At 46.6% G+C, this 19,411-nt stretch overlaps 1 protein-coding gene across 15 annotated transcripts in view; it reads left to right on the top strand.

Annotated features, from left to right (window-relative positions):
- The first annotated feature begins 1,642 nt into the window (after positions 1 to 1,642).
- DNM1 (dynamin 1) overlaps positions 1,643 to 19,411 on the top strand; it is a 66,918-nt gene continuing 49,149 nt past the window's right edge. For all 15 annotated transcript variants that reach the window (XM_044664055.1, XM_044664050.1, XM_044664043.1 and 12 more), the window contains exon 1: positions 1,643 to 1,803. In XM_044664055.1, coding sequence (XP_044519990.1) covers positions 1,643 to 1,803 — 161 coding nt within the window. The remainder of the gene's footprint in view (positions 1,804 to 19,411) is intronic.

The following is a 19,411-nucleotide window of genomic DNA, read 5'->3' as shown; positions in this document are numbered from 1 at the left end:
GGTAGTGGTCTCCTGGAGAGGGAGTCTTAGAGGGCCACCCCTCAACTCAGACCCTGTCTTCTGATAGGAAGTCCTGGAAAAAGCACAATGGATCCAGAGAGCAACTTGCAGCCCAGAATATTAGAAATAGAAATGGCAGATAGCTATCTGGTCCAACACCCTTATTTTATAGACCCAGGTAGAGCAGCTCAGGAGGGAACAAAACAGCCAAGCCTGAGGCAGATTTTTGTCCAAAGAACCTGGTCCTCATATCCTGGTTCCACCTCTGATTCACTGTGTGGGTCTGAGCAAGTTGTTCAAACACACCCAGTTCCTCTCTGGACATTAGATTCTCCATCTGTTATTATGAAGCAATCACACCAGTCTGCCTTCCAAAAGGAAAAGGAAAATGTGGTATAGGGCAAAAATCATTGGATTATAGAGTCTAAGGACCACTTCGGACACTTCCTTATCTGTTCGACCCTTGCAAAAGTCACTCATCTTCTCTGGGCCTCAGTTTTCTTGTCTTTAAAATAAAGGAGTTGGAACAGATGGCTTCTGAGGTCCAGGTCTAGGTTCATGATCCTATGATGAGAAGATGGAGTGAGTGTGGATCAGAAAGCAGCATGTATAGCAAGTACTTTCTAAATTTTTAATTAGAAGAGAAAGCCAGAGAATATGAAGAAATTAGCATTTTATTCTCTGTGGGGCTTACCAGTCCTGGGTCCTGCCATTTTGTGTCCATTAACAACACCCACTGCATTCATTCATTCATTCATTCATTCATTCATTCATTCATTCATACCCTTTGCTGATTGCTCTGAAGGAGGCATAGATGAATCAGATTTAGTCCCTGCTATCAAGGAACTCACAGTCTAGCAAGGGAGATAAATTAAGTATAAAAGGATGACTGATAATCCAGGGAAGAATATACATGTCAAATGAGCATTATAGATGTCTCCGAAGAATGATAGCTCTCTGGGGGTTGGAGTAGACAGGGAAGTCTCCAACGAAGCGTTTTAAAGCTTTTTTTGAGCTTTTTAAAACGGGTAGATGTTTAACAGATGGAGATGGGGACGAGAGATTTTAAAGGTCTGTAGTGGGTAGAAAGAGTGCAGAAGTAGGTGAAGAGTGATGTGTCTTGCCCAAGGTCACATAGACTAGAACTCGGGTCTTCGAGGAAAAGTCTATTCCTCTCCCATGGTCTTGACCCTTGATGCAGTGTGTCAGCCCAGAGCCCAGGTAAACTAATGCCTCGAAATGGATTGCCCTTTCATTACCCACACGTTAGAGAAAACTACAATTCCCGCGAGCCCTCTGCGTCAGCGCCTGCGCGGAACGAAGGAGCCTCCCGCAGGTTCTCCGGCTCCCTCTGGCGACGACCGCGGGTGAATGCGGGGCTCCAATCCCCGTGGGGTGGCTGGGCTGCTTGCTAGCCGGGCGGCTGTCGGAACAGGCAGTCGGGTTAAGCGTCTCTGCTGCAGCGGGAGGGAGAAGACGTAGGAGCCCCAACATCGGTGGGGGCGGGAGAGGAGAACCAAGGGCTGTCCCTGCCGCGGAGCCGGCAGTCAGCAGCCTGCAGTGAGCTCAACGGGCTCAGAGGAAGCCGGTGCCGGAGCGGGGAGCCCCCGGAGGGGGGGCTCAAGCAGCGGCTGCCGCAGCGATGGGGAACCGTGGCATGGAAGACCTGATCCCGCTGGTCAACAGACTGCAGGATGCCTTTTCCGCCATCGGCCAGAATGCCAACCTGGACCTGCCGCAGATCGCTGTGGTGGGCGGCCAGAGCGCGGGCAAGAGCTCGGTGCTGGAGAATTTCGTGGGCAGGTAATGAGCCCGCCGCGGCACCCTGCCCTCGTAGCCCAGGCACCTTCCCCTCCCCGCCCTAGCGGTGCCCTTTTCGCAGCCCGCCCCGTCTGCACCCGCCGGGCACTGCGCTTAGCCACGGGCCACTGCAGCTAGTCCCCCCACCCCCGCCCCCTGCAGCCGCAGGACAGGCACTCGCGCCTTTGCACAAGGCAGTGTCCCCAGCATGGGCTTGAGGTGCCCCAGGAGTGGGTAGTGCTTCCCAAGGTGGGCACCAGACGACCTCTCCCGTCCCCTCCCCCTGCAGTGGGCAATGCCCTTTCCCCCCTCCCTGCGCCGTCTGTGCGCAGCGCGGCAGAGGGGGAGGGGGAAGGCTTGGACTGCGGGCTGCGGGGGCCCTGGATGGAGTGGGGGGCGGGGGTGACAGAGCAGCCCGGAACCTAGCCGCCGGGCTTCGGGAGGGTCACTGTCGGGCTGGAAAGGGAAGAATGATATCGATCCATCTCTGGCAGCCCGGGTAGCTTTGCCCTCCCGGGCTCCCCTCTGGAGCGGGAGAGGGATTGGGGGGGGGTCCTTGTAGGAGGAAGGGGGTGGACACGACCGCGGAGCCGCGGTTGAGAGATGACTAAGACTGGAAGGCAGGCAGCCCTTTGGGGAGGGGTGGGAGGAAGGAGAGACCTGGAAATCTGCAGGAGCTATTTGAAGCATCCAATCACTTATCCGAGTGGCCTTATCCCAAGGAGGCCTGGACAGAACCTAAGACTGAAAGGGGAGACCGATGACACTCCCTCCTCCCGTCTTGGAACTGAGGGAGAAAGCAATGACCCTCCCCCCCCCCCAACCTATACACTAGTCGGCCTCGGAGACAAAGGACCTAGGCTTATGTAACTATTGGGGAGGCAAGGCAGAAGGTCAAGCCCCGGCTGGAGCCCTCTTCATAGCTTGTATATATTAACCCTATATGGCTTTGGGGGGGGGGGGTGCTGCTGGAGGGATGACTGCAATGGTAAAAAATTGATTGGCGCCGGGAATGGGGTCAGTGGTCTCAGGATCTTCCTTTGAAAGGAAGAGATGGGGGAGGGAGTTTCTCCCTCTCTCCTCTCTCCAGCCTGTGAGGCAGATTGCGTGGGCTGTAGAGATGAATTCCAAGCGAGATGGATGGTGGCGCCTCTTCCCCCTACCAGGTGGACGTGGCTGCTACCTGTTTCCCCTCCCCCCTCCGAATGGCTTCCTCCTGCCTCTTCGCATTAGCCCTTTCCACATCCCTTCTCTCCTTCTTCTTTTCATTAGGAGCCCAGTTGGGCTCTCTTTCTGTGACTCCGGGATGCGGAGCACAGTTCCCTTCAGATGACCTTCATGGCTATCGATGGTGTAGTCTGGACCTTTAGCAGGGGATTGTAGGTAGGAGAAGGGATACACATCTTTGTCCTTCTTCAGGGACTGGCCCGGGAGGAGCAGCTGTACTCCCTCCCTCCCCAGGGTTGACTAAACCCAGAAAGGTTAAAGCTCCCCGACAGCCCCTGTCTGAGCTCAAATAAATCCCATCTCCTCTACAGTAACTCTCAAGGGGAGCCTGGAGGGAGAGGGAGAAAGGCTATGTAGGAGAGGTGGAGGTGGAGGCCCTTCTGGACCCCAGAGATTCTGGGAAAGCCCCTCCTCCTTCCCCAAAAGGGGTTAACCCCCAGTCCAGGCTGGTTCAGGAGAGACTGACAGCTCGTTCCCAAGCCCTGGGGGAAATTGGCTTCTGCAGATTTCCCCTGGGCTCATGTGACTGGAGAGCTGCAGAGATATGAGCTAGAGAAAGGCATACACTGATGATCTGGATTGGTCCCAGAACCTCTGGCAGGGGCTGGAGGGGCTGAAGGAAATAGCTCAGACCTTCCTATCCCCACCACTGCCCTGCCCTGCCCTGCCCTGCCCTACCCCTACACCTTGTGGCCACAGGTTTCCAGAGAAGCAGGTGGCCCCAGTGGTGTACCAGGTACAGTGAGGTAATGCTATGAGGTCAGTGAGAGGAGGCACACGCAGTACATACAGTGAATGCTGGGGCTGCCCACTCTTGGTGGGGGCCAGAGGGAGTCTAAATAGTGCTTTAAGGAAGTGGTTCTCAAGTGTCTTCCAGGGACCCCAAGGGGCTTCCTGAGAACCCCTTTCAGGGACTTCTCAAGGTCAAAACAGTTTTCATTACAATAATACTAAAATATTTTAAATTTCAAATAGAGACAGCTATAGCCCACATAAACAGAAGCTTTTTTGAAGGGCATCTTCAATCATTTTTAAAAGTATAAAAGGGTCCGGAGACCAAAAAGTTTGAGAACTACTGTTCTTTTGAATAGGTAAATTATACTCTATGAGGTAAGTATAAATATGATTATCCTCATTTTACAGATGAGGAAACTGAGACTTTGGTCAAATGAAGAGCAGATGAGGAGATGGGGAGGAAGAAGAAAGAAATCTAAGAAATCCAAGTTTCTTGTTGATCTCAAACAAAGCCCTTAACAGATCTTGGGTCTTTCCTCTAATTCAGGGAATAATAATAAGAATAGCAGATATTTATATAGCACCAACTAGTTGCTGGCCACTCATTTAATCCTCCAAACACTGGGAAGTAGTTGCTATTATTATCCCCATTTTTACAGATGAGGAAACTGAGGCAAATGGGGATTAAATAACTTGCCATGGTCACTCAACTAGTAAGTGTCCAAAGTAGGATTTGAATTCAGGTATTCCTGACTCCAGGCCCAATGTCCTTTCTACTGTACCACCTAGCTGCCCCCAAGTAAATTCTGCTCAGTTCTTGGGAGAGGTGTGTGACTTGTCCAGTGTTACACAGACAGAGTCAGGGATAAGAATCTGACCCTAGCCCATAACTCTTATTCCTGTAGGATTGGCATCTGATTAAAACACTGGACGCTGGCCTATCCTCTCCCCTCTCTGGTTCCCAGGTAGTATTTCCTCTCAATGTCAGCAGGCATGAGCCTGTCCCTGGAGCTGTGTGCATGGTGATAAAGGCAGGCTAGGAGACTCCCTCTGGACCAGGTCTCCCTTCCTCCTCCCTTCAGGGAGGAAACGAACCATGAAGTAGAGGAAACAAGGAGCTCTGAGTCTGAGAGTCAGGATTCTGAGATACCAGTAAACCAGCATCCTCGTCAAGTCTGGGATCCAAGTCATGGGATTATACTCTTTGAGCTAGAAGGGACCTTACAGGTCATTTCTTCAAACCCTCTCATTTTATAATTAAGGAAACTGAGGTCTAGAGAATTTACTGCCTCAATTTGCCGACCTGTACGAAGAACTAATGATGACCTATTTGGGGTGTGGAGATGGGCAACTGCCAGTCTATATTCCTAGCTCTACATGGTGTGGTAGAGTGGAAAAAATACTGCCTTTAGGGTCAGAGAACCAGAGGCCCAGTCCTGGTTCTGACGCATGGAATGAGGAAAAATTCTTTTATTTGGCCAATTGGTGGTTGAGCTGGGAGCTGTGACCTTTTGGTCTGTCCCAGATTACCTTTGTTTATCTGCTCCATCTTTTAGCCTTTGTCTTGTTGGTGCTGGGGGTTGGGGCCCACCTTCTCATACTATAGATAAATGCAGAGATCTGCCATCTTTCTTGCCTTCCTCTGTCTCCCCTTGCTTTTTTTCTTTTTTAGAATATTTTTCTATGGTTACATGGTTCATGATCCCCTCCCTCTCCCTTCCTTCCCTTTCCTGACAGTTCCACTGTGTCTCCTCTTGCTTTGACCTGAGTCTGGATCTGGCAGTAGTAAATTCCTCGGTCCTAGTACCACAGACTGTCAGTGATCTCCTTCCTTCCATTCCCCCTGAATAACAGAGCATCCCTAGGGTATGTCCCTTTGACCACAGGTTGCAAGGCTTTCCTAGCAGATTCTCTCTTAGTTTGGGGGCAGCTCAAGATCAAAGAAAAGGTGGCATAGAATTTAGAGCAGATGAATCTTCCTAACCCAGTGCTGGGACAAAGGCACAAATGCCTTCTGGAAGCCACTGCAAAGCAGAAATGCCTCACATTTAGAGCTACAATCCCCAGAACCAGCCTGGAAACTGGGAGCCCGGGTTCCTACATGAATCTGTTTCTTCTCTGAACTTCTTTCCTTCCGTCTTTACTAGAGCTGGGAGAAGAGACCAGCTGCCTTCTTTGTGGCTATCATGGCGAGGGAAGAGAAGATAAAATTCACAGAAAGGGAACTGACCCCATTAGGTCGGCCGAGTGAAGTGTCTTCAGCTCCGTTCAGGTTCAGAGGAGAGGAGCCACCGATGGCTAGGCTAGTCAGGGAGGGCTTGGCAGATTTGGGTTTCCTTTGGGTTTTGTCTCTGCCCCCACCAATACAGCCTGATTTGGGGAAATTCTTTAGCTGGGAAATGGGTCCCTTCAAGCTTAGCTGCATCCTGCAGGACCAGGCCCCACTCTTCTTCCCTGAACCTCAGCAACCAGACGGTCCAATCAGAGCACACATCTTGTCTCCCTCCCACCCTGAGCCCATGTTGCTGCCCTGAGAAATACAGCCTGTATGAGCCGACCGCTATGTGTGAAACACGCTTGGCACATGCTCTCAGAACATGCTAGGGCTTCCATATGCCTCTTAGGCGTTTGCATGCTTCACCGATGGATCCTGAAGGATGGGTACCTACAGCCAGACCCTTTTCCTGCCCCTGAGAGAGAGGGAAACACACAGGAGGCCCAGGGAGAAGAGATGAAAAATGAGCCCTGGAGAACGAGGACCCTGTGGGGAAAAGGAGCTGAGCACGAGCCGATAGGAGAGCTGTCGGGAGAGTCGGGTTTCTTTAGGCTTGGCTAGGGTCATTGGGGCCAGGAATTCAAGGAGCTGGGGGAAGGGAGGGCCGAGCACTGTGCCAGCCAATGGGCAGGATGGGCACTGCCCAGGGGTCTTAGGAAGCCCCCTTAGGACCTCTGCCAGCGCAGAGACTGGGATGTGATGTCCGGGATGCCCTCCATGGCCCTTTTCACCTCCCCAGTTCTCCCAGATAGCCCCTAGGGTAGGGAGACTGTTTATCCCTCTTTTCTCAGGCCTGGGAACAAAGCAGGAGAGAGATTTTTCCTTTCCATATTGAGGTATCTACCACCTTGGACCTTTGAATGTAAGAAACTTGAGTATATGATAATGAATAATAGAGAGGATGTTCTCCATTATAGATTTAAATCCCACTTCAAGACTTATTAGCTGGGGGCAGCCAAGTGTCTCTGTGCTTTGAGAGCCAGGCAGGAAGTCCTGAGTTCAAATCTGGCCTCAGACACTTCCCAGCTTGGGTGACCCTGGGCAAGTCACTTAACCCCCATGATCTAGCCCTTACCCTTTTTCTTTTCTTTTTTTTTTAAACCCTTAACTTCTGTGTATTGGCTCCTAGGCAGAAGAGTGGTAAGGGTAGGCCATGGGGGTCAAGTGACTTGTCCAGGGTCACACAGCTAGGAAGTGTCTGAGGCCAGATTTGATCCTAGGACCTCCTGTCTCTAGGCCTGACTCTCAATCCACTGAGCTACCCAGCTGCCCCCTGCCGTTACCCTTTTTCTGCCTTGGAACTAATACATAGTATTGATTCTAAGATGGAAGGTAAGGGTTTAAAAAAAAAAAAAAGACTTATTAGCTGGGTGACCGTGGCACCCACTTAAGCATCAGTTTTCTCATCTGTAAAACAGGGATAATAACATCTTCCTCATAGCATTGTTATAAGGACCAAATGAAGTAATATATGTAAAGTGATTTGTAAACCTCAACAGATAGTAGCTATTTTATTTTCACAGTTACACATAATACATGCTGTGTATCACACAACCACATAGAGTCAGACAATAAATATTAAGCACCTACTAGGTGCCAGGTACTATGCTATAGGCTAGGGGTTCAAAGAGAGTCATTAGACAATCCCAGTCCTCGGCCACAGCCTCCTTTCCCTTTTATTCCTTAGGCAAAGGGCAACCACGGAAGCCTAGTCCTTTTTGATACCCAGAACATATTCAGAACCTTCTGTCTTAGAGTCAATACTGGGCATTGGTTCTAAGGCAAAAGAGCTGTAAGGGCTGAGAAATGGGAGTCAAATGACTTGCTCAGGGTCAAGAACTGGGAAGTGTCTGAGGCCAGATTTGGACCCAGGACCTCCCATCTCTAGGCCTGGCTCTTCATCCACTGAACTACCCAGCTGTCCCCATAAGCATGCTCTTTTAAAAACAAAAAAATAAATTTTGATTGTTCTCTTTTGTCTTTACAGTGCCCAAATTTTCCCCACATCTGTCTTCCTGCTGTATGCTCTTACTAAAAATGCTGCATCTCAAATAGGTCTCCATCTTCTTTCCTTACTCATGCTCGGCCTCCCTCTTCACCTCCTCCCATCAGGGAAGCACTCAGCAAATGGAAATTTGTTTGCATATTCATTAGAGCAAAGCAAAAAGCAATGGAGGAGGACTGCTGGGTAGCTCAGTGGATTGAGAGCCAGGCCCAGAGACAGGAGATCCTGGGTTCAAATTTGGCCTCAGACACTTCCTAGCTGTGTGCCTCTGGCCAAGTCACTGAACCCCCATTGCCTAACCCTTACCACTGACCTGCCTTGGAAGTGATACATAGTATTGATTCCAAGACAGAAGGTAAGGGTATTGTTTTTTTTTAATTATTATTTTATTGCTTCTTAACCGACTGTAGTTTAAAGCTGAGTGAGTAGAGGATTGGGGAAAAATTGTTCCTTTTTCAGTCAATCTGGGAACCTTTTTGAGGAGGATATATCATTTAGAGAACTGGGTCTATAGTTGGAGAACCAGGATTTGAATCGCAGTGCTGCTATTTAATGTCTGTATGAATTTAGTTGTCACTTCATTTGGGGGTCTCAGTTCCTCAAGAATAAAATGAGGGGGTTGGACTGATTGCCCTCCAAGTTCCCTTAGAGTTTTAAGTCTATGATCCTATGACTCAGTTTCCTTTAAAGTTAGAGTGTGTGCGGATGTGTGGAAGGGAGGGAAAGAGCTCTCCTATTTGCCTAGTGGAGGAGAGGCAGCATGGCATTATGGGAAAACCCCCTTGGCTTGGAGTCCAGTTCCAGCTCCAACATTAAGTGGCTGTGGATGACCTTGGGCAAGTTACTTCTTTTGCTGAGCCTCAGTTTCTTAACCTGAAAAATGGCAGTGAATCTTACACATCTTGGGAGGAGGAAAGAAGATGATCTCCATAAAGTGCCTTGTCAGTATAAAAGTGCTCTAGAAACAAATTATTATGATGATTATTATAGGTTATTATCGAATGGCTAATGCTGGAAGGGCAAAGTAGATCAGACCTCCCGGGGGAAGGGGCACATTTCTATCTATATCTTGGAACCAAGGATCCCCCCAGTGATATTAAAAAAATTTTTTTTTAATTTTAAAATTTTTTTAAAATTTTAAAATTCTTACCTTCCATCTTAGAATCAATAATGTGGGGGGGCAGCTGGGTAGCTCAGTGGATTGAGAGCCAGGCCTAGAGATGGGAGGGCCTAGGTTCAAATCTGGCCTCAGACACTTCCCAGCTGTGTGACCCTGGGCAAGTCACTTAACCCCCACTGCCTAGCCCTTTAAAAAGAAAAAAAAAAAGAATCAATACTGAAAAAAAAAAGAATCAATACGCAGTATTGATTCTTTTTTTTTCTTTTTTTTTTTAAACCCTTACCTTCAGTCTTGGAGTCAATTCTGTGTATTGTCTTCAAGACAGAAGAGTGGTAAGGGTACCTTACCTTCTATCTCAGAATCAATACTGTGTATTGGCTCCAAGGCAGAAGAGTGGTAAGGGCTAGACCATGGGGGTTAAGTGACTTGCCCAGGGTCACACAGCTAGGGAGTGCCTGAGGCCAGATTTGAACCCAGGACCTCCTGTTTCTAGGCCTGGCTCTCAATCCACTGGGCCACCATATTAACAGTGTTATTTACAGGACATAATTCAGCCTTAGTGGCAGACTGAAGAAGAAGGGCTGGGAACCCAGAGGGCTTTCTCATGCCCGCTCCCCAGGTGATTTTCCCTGGAAGGACTATCAGCTGGGAGAACGAAAGAGTTGGGGAGGTGTCCTAGTAGCTGGGACAGCCCGAGTCTGGCCGGTGCTGGGGAGGGGGAAGAAGGAACCAGCTGTTTCTTCCACCCAGGACAGCCCTTATTCATGACTCTGGGACTCTTTGTATTGCTCAGACACATCTGATCTTAAAGCCTTGAAAGAGGAAAGGCATTATTAGGCAAGAACTGGTACATGACAATAGGTCCTTGCTGTGTGAGGAGGAAGAGACCTCGGCGATCCGGGGATCCAGAAGGCCCACCTCCTGAACCTTTGCCAGAGTATGATGAATGACTAGTATTCTTAAGACCTGGGATCTCTCTCCCCCATTCCCACTGAGTAATAATTGACATTTACAGAGTCCTTTAAGGCCTACAAAAGGATATTATACACACATATCCACACACACGTATAATCTCACCTCATTTGATTCTCAAAGGTACTGAAGGTATACTTAAAACAAAACAAAACAAAACAAAAAAAAAACAACCTTTACCTTCCATCTTGGAATCAATACCAAGTATTGGTTCCAAAGTAGAAAAATGGTAAGGGCTAGGCAATTGGGGTTCAGTGACTTGCCCAGGATCACACAACTAGAAAGTATCTGAGGTCAGATTTGAACCCAGAATCTCCTCTCTCTAGGCTTGACTCTATTCACTGAGCCATCTAGCTGCCCTTCATGGTGTACTTTCTTTTTTCTTTTCTTTTCTTTTTTCTTTTTTTTTTTTTTAAACCCTTATCTTCTGCCTTAGAATCAATACTGTGTATTGGTTCCAGGCAGAAGAGAGGTAAGGGCTAGGCAATGGGGGTAAAGTGACTTGCCCAGAGTCACCCAGTTAGGATGTCTGAGATTTGAACCCAGAATCTCCTCTCTCTAGGTCTGACTATTAACTGAGCCACCTAGCTGCCCCCTACTGTATACTTTCAAAGGTGTTTTTGACAGGTGTTATTATCCCCACTTAATCAATGGGAAACAGGAGAAAGGAGGATGAGAAGAGGTTCAGTAACAACAATATTATAATGATGATCAACTGGGAAAATTTAGCTACTCTGATCAAGACGACAATCCAAGACAATTCCAAAGGCTCCATCATGAAAAATGCTACCCACCTCCAGACAGAGACAACTGATAAATTCTGAGTGCAGATTGCAGAATACAATTTTTTGCTTTTTTCTCAATGGGCTAAGATAGATATGTTTAGCATGACTTCACATGCATTATCAATTTCATATTGCTTGCCTTCTCAAGGTGTGAAGGGAAAGAGAGAATTTGGAACTCAAAATTTAAAAAAATGGACATTAATCTTTTACATATAATTGAGAAATATTTAATTAAATAAATAAAATATATTAAAAATAAAATGGATAGCTTTTGTTTTTACATCACATTCATTTCCAAGCTTCCCCCAATTCAATATCCAGTGAGCCATCTCCCATGGCAAAGATTTAAGAAGAAAGAAAAAAAAACCCAGCTCAGAACAACTAAGCCACATATCAACTGAACCTCACGGGCCATTTTATTAAGCTTAAAACTGCCCCAAGACTTTGGGGACACCCTGTAGGGACAACATTCTATATCTCTGCCCACTTCTGCAAATAAGGGACTGGGAGTCATTATCAAGTCTCTTCTCCAGGGCCAAGTTTGGTCATTAAAATTACACAGTACTTGGTTTCAGCATTTTGTTCTGGAGAAAGGATTTTTCTACACATCGTGCCCTGAGAGGTCCATTAGAAGAAAGATAAAACCACCATCCTTAGATAAGAATCCACTGATCTGCTATTAAGACCACTGTTATAATTATACATATCATATCAATATCAAATATATATTCAGTAAAAGTATTTTACATCTATTTGGTAAAAGAGCCTATGTGAGGGGAGGTAAGATAGGGGATAGTGTGCTAAATTTTTTATTGTTATTATTTTAAACCCTTACCTTCTGTCTTAGAATCAATACTGAGTATCAGTTCTTCCTTCCTTCCTTCCTTCCTTCCTTCCTTCCTTCCTTCCTTCCTTCCTTCCTTCCTTCCTTCCTTCCCTCCCTCCCTCCCTCCCTCCCTCCTTTCTTTCTTTCTTTCTTTCTTTCTTTCTTTCTTTCTTACCTTTCATCTTTGAATCAATACCATGTATTAGTTCCAAGGCAGAAGAGCGTGTAAGGGCAAAGCAATGGAAGTTAAGTCATTTACCCAGGGTCACAAAGTTGTCTGAGGCCAGATTTGAACCCAGGACCCCCCATCTCTGAGCCTGACTCTCAATCCACTGAGCCACCCAGCTGCCCCAGGGTGCTAAATTTAAAGTCTGGAGAGAAGTGTTTTCAAATTCTACCTCAGACACTTGAAATATGTGGTTTTAAATGACTCACTTCATTTCTTCTAGACTTAATTTCCCTAATCCATAAACAAGAGATAATAATCCCTGCATTACCAGACTTGTAGGGGTGATTGTAAGGAAAGCATTGCAAACTTCATATAAATAAATATATGATGTAATTCTTATTTCTAGGTCGTATCTTCCCAATTGAGCTAGAATACAGGAAAGAACAGAGCAATCATAGGATTTGACTCAGGAGATAATGGTGTTCTCAAGTCTTGCTGCTGACACTTTCCATCTATGGGCAATATAAAATCGATTATACAAATGAAGTCATGCAAAAATATCCATTTTAGCCATGCTGAGAAAAAAAGCACCAAAAAAAGTAAAAAAATCGCATTCTGCAATCTGCACTCAGAGTTTTATCGGTTGTCTCTGTCTGGAGGTGGATAGCATTTTTCATGATGGAGCCTTTGGCTGTCTTGATTGGAGTAGCTAAATTTTTCCCAGTTGATCATCATTATAATATTGTTATTTTATGCAGTGTTCTTCTAGTTCTGCTCATTTCACTTTGTATCAGTTCACATACATCATCCTAGGTTTTTCTGAAACCATCCTGCTCCTCATTTCTTCCCCCCTCCCCGCTCCATTGATCATTTTTTAATAAATTATGCATTAAAAATGTTTTCCCCTACTGGTTACTTCCCCAATAAGCCAGTCTTGCAGACATGTTTCAGAATCTGCAGGCCTAGTCAGTTGCTAGGTCCTACATATGTTTAGAAACCAGGCTCTTTCTTTTTCAGCCCCCATCCCCACTCCAAACATTTTTTCCTGCTGCCCTAGGCTGAGAGAACAGAAGCCTGGGATGATTGGTGGTGGGAGGGCTTAGGGACTTTATGTGAGTCAACAATATGGCATGGTAGCCAAAAAAAACCTAATATGACCATAGTCTGTTTTAAGAGAGAGGAAAAGTGTCCTGAATGGGGAACATCATGATTTTGTTTGCCTTCTGCCTCAGGCAGACCCTTCTAAAGTACTGTGTTTAGTCCTGGGCACCACATTTTAGGAAAAACGTGGACAAACTGGGCTGCAACCAGAATGGTGAAGAGTCCCTAGAGGTCACCTCATTGTCTGCAGGGCCTGCAGGGACATTGGGCCTGGAGGAGACGTGGAAGTTGTCCTCAGTATTTGAGTGGCTCTCATGCAGAGACACTGGCCTTGTTCTTCTCAGCCTCGGACGATGGGACAAGAAGCATTGCGTAGAAGTTGCAAAAAGAGAGATTTCAGCAGATAAAGAATAATTTCCTAACCCTCAAATGTATCCCAAAGTGGAATGAGCTGCCTCAAAAAGTAACGAGCAGCTCTGGAGGTCGTAAGGCAGAGGGCCAGTGGTCAGGACAGATCTCTGAAGCCTCTCCCATCTCTAGTTTGGTGACACTTTGTTCTGCCTATACGACATCATCCATCCTTGTTTCCTCTCTGTCTCTCCTCATAATTCAAGACTGCCATCCACCACTGCCCCCCTTTAAAAAAAAACACCCTTTACCACAAAATAACTTATCTCTATTTAAATCCAAAACTGAAGGAGTCGAAGGGAAAGGCAGTTTTCCTTTTGAGCCTACTGCCTCATTTTCCTTGAATTCCAGTCCAAGAAGAAATCAGGCAGTGATTCTAAGGAGGAAGTTGAATACCAATATGTGCTAGTGCCGAATTTGGCACAGGAGCCGTGCCATTTCTACCAGGCTTCTGTGAGCTCAAGGTTGGAAAGAAATCAGCTATCGGGCAAGTGTGACTTAGAATGGAAATGGGAAATTGGGTTTCTCAGCCAGGTCCTTCTGCCTGATGCTTGAAAGTCCTTTCTTCCTTCCTTCCTTCTCCTTTTCCCCCAAGGGAGGTGGATTTCTAAAAGAGCAGCTCTACCTTGGAAAAAAGAGACCTGGCCATTCCCATCCCTGACTGGGTTTCCTGCTCCTTTGTTAGGTTATGGCTGCAAAAATGAAGCAGCCTGGGTCCTAGGGGCCCGACTTTTTTTTTTTTTTTAACCCTTACCTTCTGCCTTAGAATTAATACTATATATTGGTTCTAAGGCAGAAGAGTGGTAAGGGCTAAGCAATGGGGGTTAAATGACTTGCCCAGGGTCACAGAGCGATGAAGTGTCTGAGGCCAGATTGAACCCAGGGCCTCCCATCTCTAGGCCTGGCTTTCTATCCATTGAGCCACCTAATGCCCCATAAGGAGCACCACTGTTAAGGTTAGAAACTGTTCTTGAAATCTATGAGACCAGTGAGTCAGACATACCCACAAGCATGCCTCCTGGAGAAGACCAGGGGAAAAAAGAACAGAGAGGCACTTGTTGAATCCAGCCACCCCCATTCTCCTCCCTTCCTGTCTTTCCTCTGGGGAGAGTATATCTCACCCCCTTTTTATAGGTCTAGAGGGAACCTTGGTGATCTTTCCTTCTAACCTGCTCCTTTTCCAGTTATGGAAACCAGGGACCAGAAAGGGGATTCCCTCAAAGGTCTGTGGAAAAGCCAAGGCCAGAACTCGGGAGTCTCAGCTCCTGGCCAAGTATCCCTTCTTTGCCTGAGGCTGCTCCATCCTCAGCAGCCAAACCTCGTCTGCTTCAGGGAGGTGTATTTGATGTGTAATCATTCACCTTGTCCTTATCAGTCCCCTCTGTTCTGGCCTTCCCTATTTCAATGTAAACGGAGCAATAACCAGACCACATCAGTGATTTTTTTTCTAGACAGATTTTTTTTTATTATTTAAAATTTTTTTCCCATGGTTCCATAATTCATGTTTTCTCCCTCCCCACTCCCAGAGTTGACAAGCAATTCTACTGAGTTATACATATATAGTAAGTGATTAAAAAAAAAAAACCCTAACTTCCATCTTGGAATCAAAAATGTGTATTGGTTCCAAGGCAGAAGAGCAGTAAGGGCTGAGCAATTGAGGTTAAATGACTTGCCCAGTTTCACGTAGCTAGAAAGTGTCTGAGGTCACATTTGAACCCAGGACCTCCTATCTCTAGGCCTGGCTCTGAATCCCCTGAGCCACCTAGCCACTTCTGCATTCTGTGATTTAGATGCACCTATAGGAGTCAATACCTTTCTCTTTTTTTCCCCTAAGCCCCAAGGCCTTGGATATAGATAATATTTTTCTACAAGCACTGGAGCCCCTGGAAGAAGGCACTAAATGTTGCCTGTTTGCATGGCAATGCCCCCTTTGGTGGCCTGTCTGTTTTGAGCAGAGTCTACAGGAGAGAACGGAGAACTGAATATTGGGGTCACTGGGTGCTAGATACTACGCCTGAGCCATGCTAGTTTTGTTTCTATTCCCTCTTTTCCTGGATGGTTTGGGGATGATGGAGATGCTCCCTATAAAGCGCTTTGAGCTCCTTGTAAATATAATTTTTCCCTCCTTCTGCCTGATGTGTGTGTTTGAGGATGAGTCAGCAGATGGCAAGGAAATGACTCTCTCAATCTCCCAGCTTCACTCCTGACCACCCCCTTCATAGGGCCTTTTTTCCCCCCTTACCAGGACTTAATGGTGAATAGTGAGAGCTAGCATTGCCCCATCCACGCTCTCCCGCACTGCTGGCAGGAGGTGTATGATGGGACTGGGCCCCCTCTCTCTCTGGGTGCCCTGTTATTGGCCATCTCTCACATCTGGACTCTAGTGCTATCAAGTTGAGAATAGCATCCTTCTGGTATCCTGAGAGAGGCGGGCGAGCTTGGCAAAGTCCCTAGACCCACAATACCAGGAGGAGTAAAGGAAAGGAAGAATGGGGAACCAGCTTTACTGAAGAGTGGGGTCAGATTGTATCCTGGGGAAGGAGAAGGAAACAGAGATGGCATGGAAAGAGGAAACAGGAGTTTCCCTTCTGTAACTACCCAGATCAGAGGTTGGAGGAACTGGGACTGAGAAACAAGGCCCCTGGACTCTGGGATGCCTGTGGAATTTGGTGGCTCTGGCCTCTGACTTTCCCTGGGGAGAGGTGGTCCTCAGGGAGGTACACAGAAATCAAGGAATTAGCTGTAGGCTCTGCTGCTGCCCCTGGCCACCCACTTTGACTTCTTTGAGGCAACTCAATGGCATGGAACACTAAGCATGGAGTCAAGAAGACCAGAATTCAAATTTGACCTTAGATACTTAATAGTTGTGTTACCTTGAGCAAGTCACCAACCCTCTGTCTGCCTCATTTTTCTCAATTATAAAATGAGAATAATAAATCATAGTACCTATCCCCCAGAGTTGTGAAGATCAAATGAGATAATATTTGTAAAGTGCTTAGCATGGTGCCTGGCACATAATAAGTCCATACTAAATTCTTATTCCCTTCTCTTCCCTTTCTTTGAATGGGCTATAATTAGAAAGACATCAGAACTTCTTTCTGAAGAAGGGTTACCCCTAAGATAAAGAATCTTCCAGGCAGAACAGCATTTAGGACCCTGACTTTGAGAAACTGAACTCTTTTCCTGATTCTGTTTCTTCCCTCTGGGTCTCAGTTTTTCCATCTGTAAAATGAGGAGATTGAACTAGAACCCCAGGCTGATAGAATTACATTTTTTTAAAACCCTTACCTTCCATCTTAGAATCAATACTGTGTATTGGCTCCAAGGCAGAAGAGTTGTAAGGGTAGGCAATGGAGGTCAAGTGACTTGCTCAGGGTCACACAACTAGGAAGTGTCTGAGGCCACATTTGAACCTAGGACCTCCCATCTCTAGGCCTGGCTCTCAATCCACTGAGCCACCCAGCTGCCCCCAGAATTACAGAATATTAAAGCCGTAAAATCCTTAGAAACTATTGGGTCCAGACCTCTTATTTCACAAATTAGAAGCCTCATTCCCAGGCAGGATCGTTAACAAAGGTTCTTTTTTTAGTTCTCATAGTCTTAGTCTCATCTTTAAAAAACAACAAAATAACTTTTTTTTTATAATGCACTAATTTCCAAATATATACCTTCCCCTTAGCTACCCAATGAGTTCTCCCTTGTAACAAAGATTAAAGAGAAAAAAAAAAAATACAGGTCAGCAAAGCCAGCCAATCCCTTAACTGGGTTTGACAGAATATATGCAGCATTATACATCTGCAGTCCCCCACCTCACCAATAAAGAGAGGGAGGTGCTTTTGCTCAACTGTGAGGCTCAGTCTAAAATATGGGACTAAAATTTAGGGGCAGTTCAGTAGCATAGTAGATCGAGCGACAGGCCTGGAATCCAGAGGGCCTGAGTTTAAATGTGGCCTCGGACACTTCCTAGCTGTATGATCCTGAGCAACTTACCTCTTGCTTCCTGCTCTTCTGTCTTGGAATCGATCCTTACCATTGATTCCAACACAGGAGGGATGATTTTAAAAATAAACAAGTCATCTGACTTTGACTCATCTTCTTGAATTCTGTGATGCTGCTGCTCTCCCCACGAACTTGGGAGGAAGGATAGAGAGCTCAGTTTGGACCAATTCCTTGAAGGTTTCTCTGGATGTCACCCAAAAGGAGAGAGGCCCAGACATTACTGACTGCACATATACCACCTTCCCTGCTTCTTTCTACGGAGCTGGGACTCTCACTGGGGAATTCCTGGCCCAGGCTGCCTCTCTGCCTGTAATCTCTGCTTCCCTTTAAGCTGATTGTCCTTTTAATAGCTACCTGAGTGGCAGGCATGACCCAGGAGGACCAGGGCCGGGGGAGGCCTCAGCTTCTGAGGCTCTGAATGTCTAACTGGAATGAGTACCTTCCCCCTGACTCTCCCTGCATAAAATCACATATAATAATAATTATTATTATTTTATAGATTTGAGGAGGCGGTCAGACCCAGGGCATCTCAAAGCCCTGTTGTCCAGGTGTTGGGGGCTGACATCTTTAAAAATAGCAGGATTGAGCTCTTGGGATAGAAGAGAGGTCTATCCCACCTAACCCCCCAAATCTCTCTGCCTCGCCAGCCTTGCCGAACCAGCCTTCTAGGCTTTCCTCTCCTGGCTCTTAGGGCCAGTGGAGTCTGCCGCCATTAGACTGATCCATTGGTTCTGAGTAGAGGTGGGGGAGCTCTTTGAGGTTTTCTTCTTCTCTGGGCTTGTTACCATGGGAACTGGCTGTTGCCATGGTGTTGCTGGGCGAGGAGCTGGCCAGGTGGGGGTTCCGCCTCTATGTTAGTGGAGGGTTTGGGGGAGGGAGCTGATGAGTGCACCTCTATCTGGGGACTCCTTATTTCCCTCACCTCATCAGCGTCCTGCGCCTGCTTAGGCTGGGACATTTGGTCCCTCAGCCTTTATTGGATTGAGCTCTCTCATCTCCCATCTCCATCCCCTGCCTGATAGGAAGAAGCACCATCTTTCACAATCCCCTCCTACTTTCAGATGTGTGACTCTGTGATACTACCTTTAAAAGTCTATCTGGGGGCCAGCTGGGTGGTTCAGTGGATTGAGAGTCAAACCCCGACATCCTGGGTTCAAATCTGGCCTCGGACACTTCCTGGCTGTGTGACCCTGGGCAAGTCACTTAACCCCCATTGCCTTCCCTTACCACTCTTCTGCCTTGGAACCAGTACACAGTAGCGATTCTAAGATGAAATATAAGGGTTTAAAAAAAAAAAGTCTACCTGGATAGTCCAAAGCAGAATGCCTTTTGTCTTTGTTTTTTTTCACCCTAAACCTCTCACTGATCAAGGTAGATAAGTGTGTCTGCCTCAGTTTCCTCCTGACCTCTGCTCCCAGGGTTTGGTAGAGCCTTGAATTTTCTACCTCCCTCCCCACCTTTTATTAGGTATGGAAACTGAGTGCCCAGAGCAGGGCTAAGGAGGAATCCTTCCTAGCTTATTACCCCAATCCTAAAGATAAATGAGTATCTCTGGTTAGATTTGGGAAGAGGGAATAACTATGTACTCTTAGGCTAGGGGAAGGGGCAATCCATCAATCAATAAGGCTTTATCAGTCACTGATTATGTGCTAAGTTCTGGGCATACAAAGACAAGTGAAATAGCCCCTTGCTCTACATTCTAAGGGGTTTGGGGAGTATTGAGGGACTTAATGATAATAACGTCTTTCTCCATAACTTTGTCTTTTTCACAACTCTGTGAATAGATGAAATCATTTTATGGCCACTTTCTTGCTAGAAAGAATGATCTCTCAGATGAAGTGCTTCAGAGAGTAGCTATTATGTGACCCTGGGCAAGCCATTTACCCTTTTTACCTCAGTTTCTCATTATAAAACAAGCCAGAAAAGGAAATGGCAAGCCACTCCAATATTTTGGCTAAAAAAAACTCTAAATGAGGTTATAAAGGGTCA

The sequence above is a fragment of the Gracilinanus agilis genome, chromosome 2, assembly GCF_016433145.1.
Source record: "Gracilinanus agilis isolate LMUSP501 chromosome 2, AgileGrace, whole genome shotgun sequence".
NCBI lineage: Eukaryota > Metazoa > Chordata > Mammalia > Didelphimorphia > Didelphidae > Gracilinanus > Gracilinanus agilis.
Note: the sequence above shows the minus strand (reverse complement) of the source record. Positions and strands in the feature narration are given on the sequence as shown.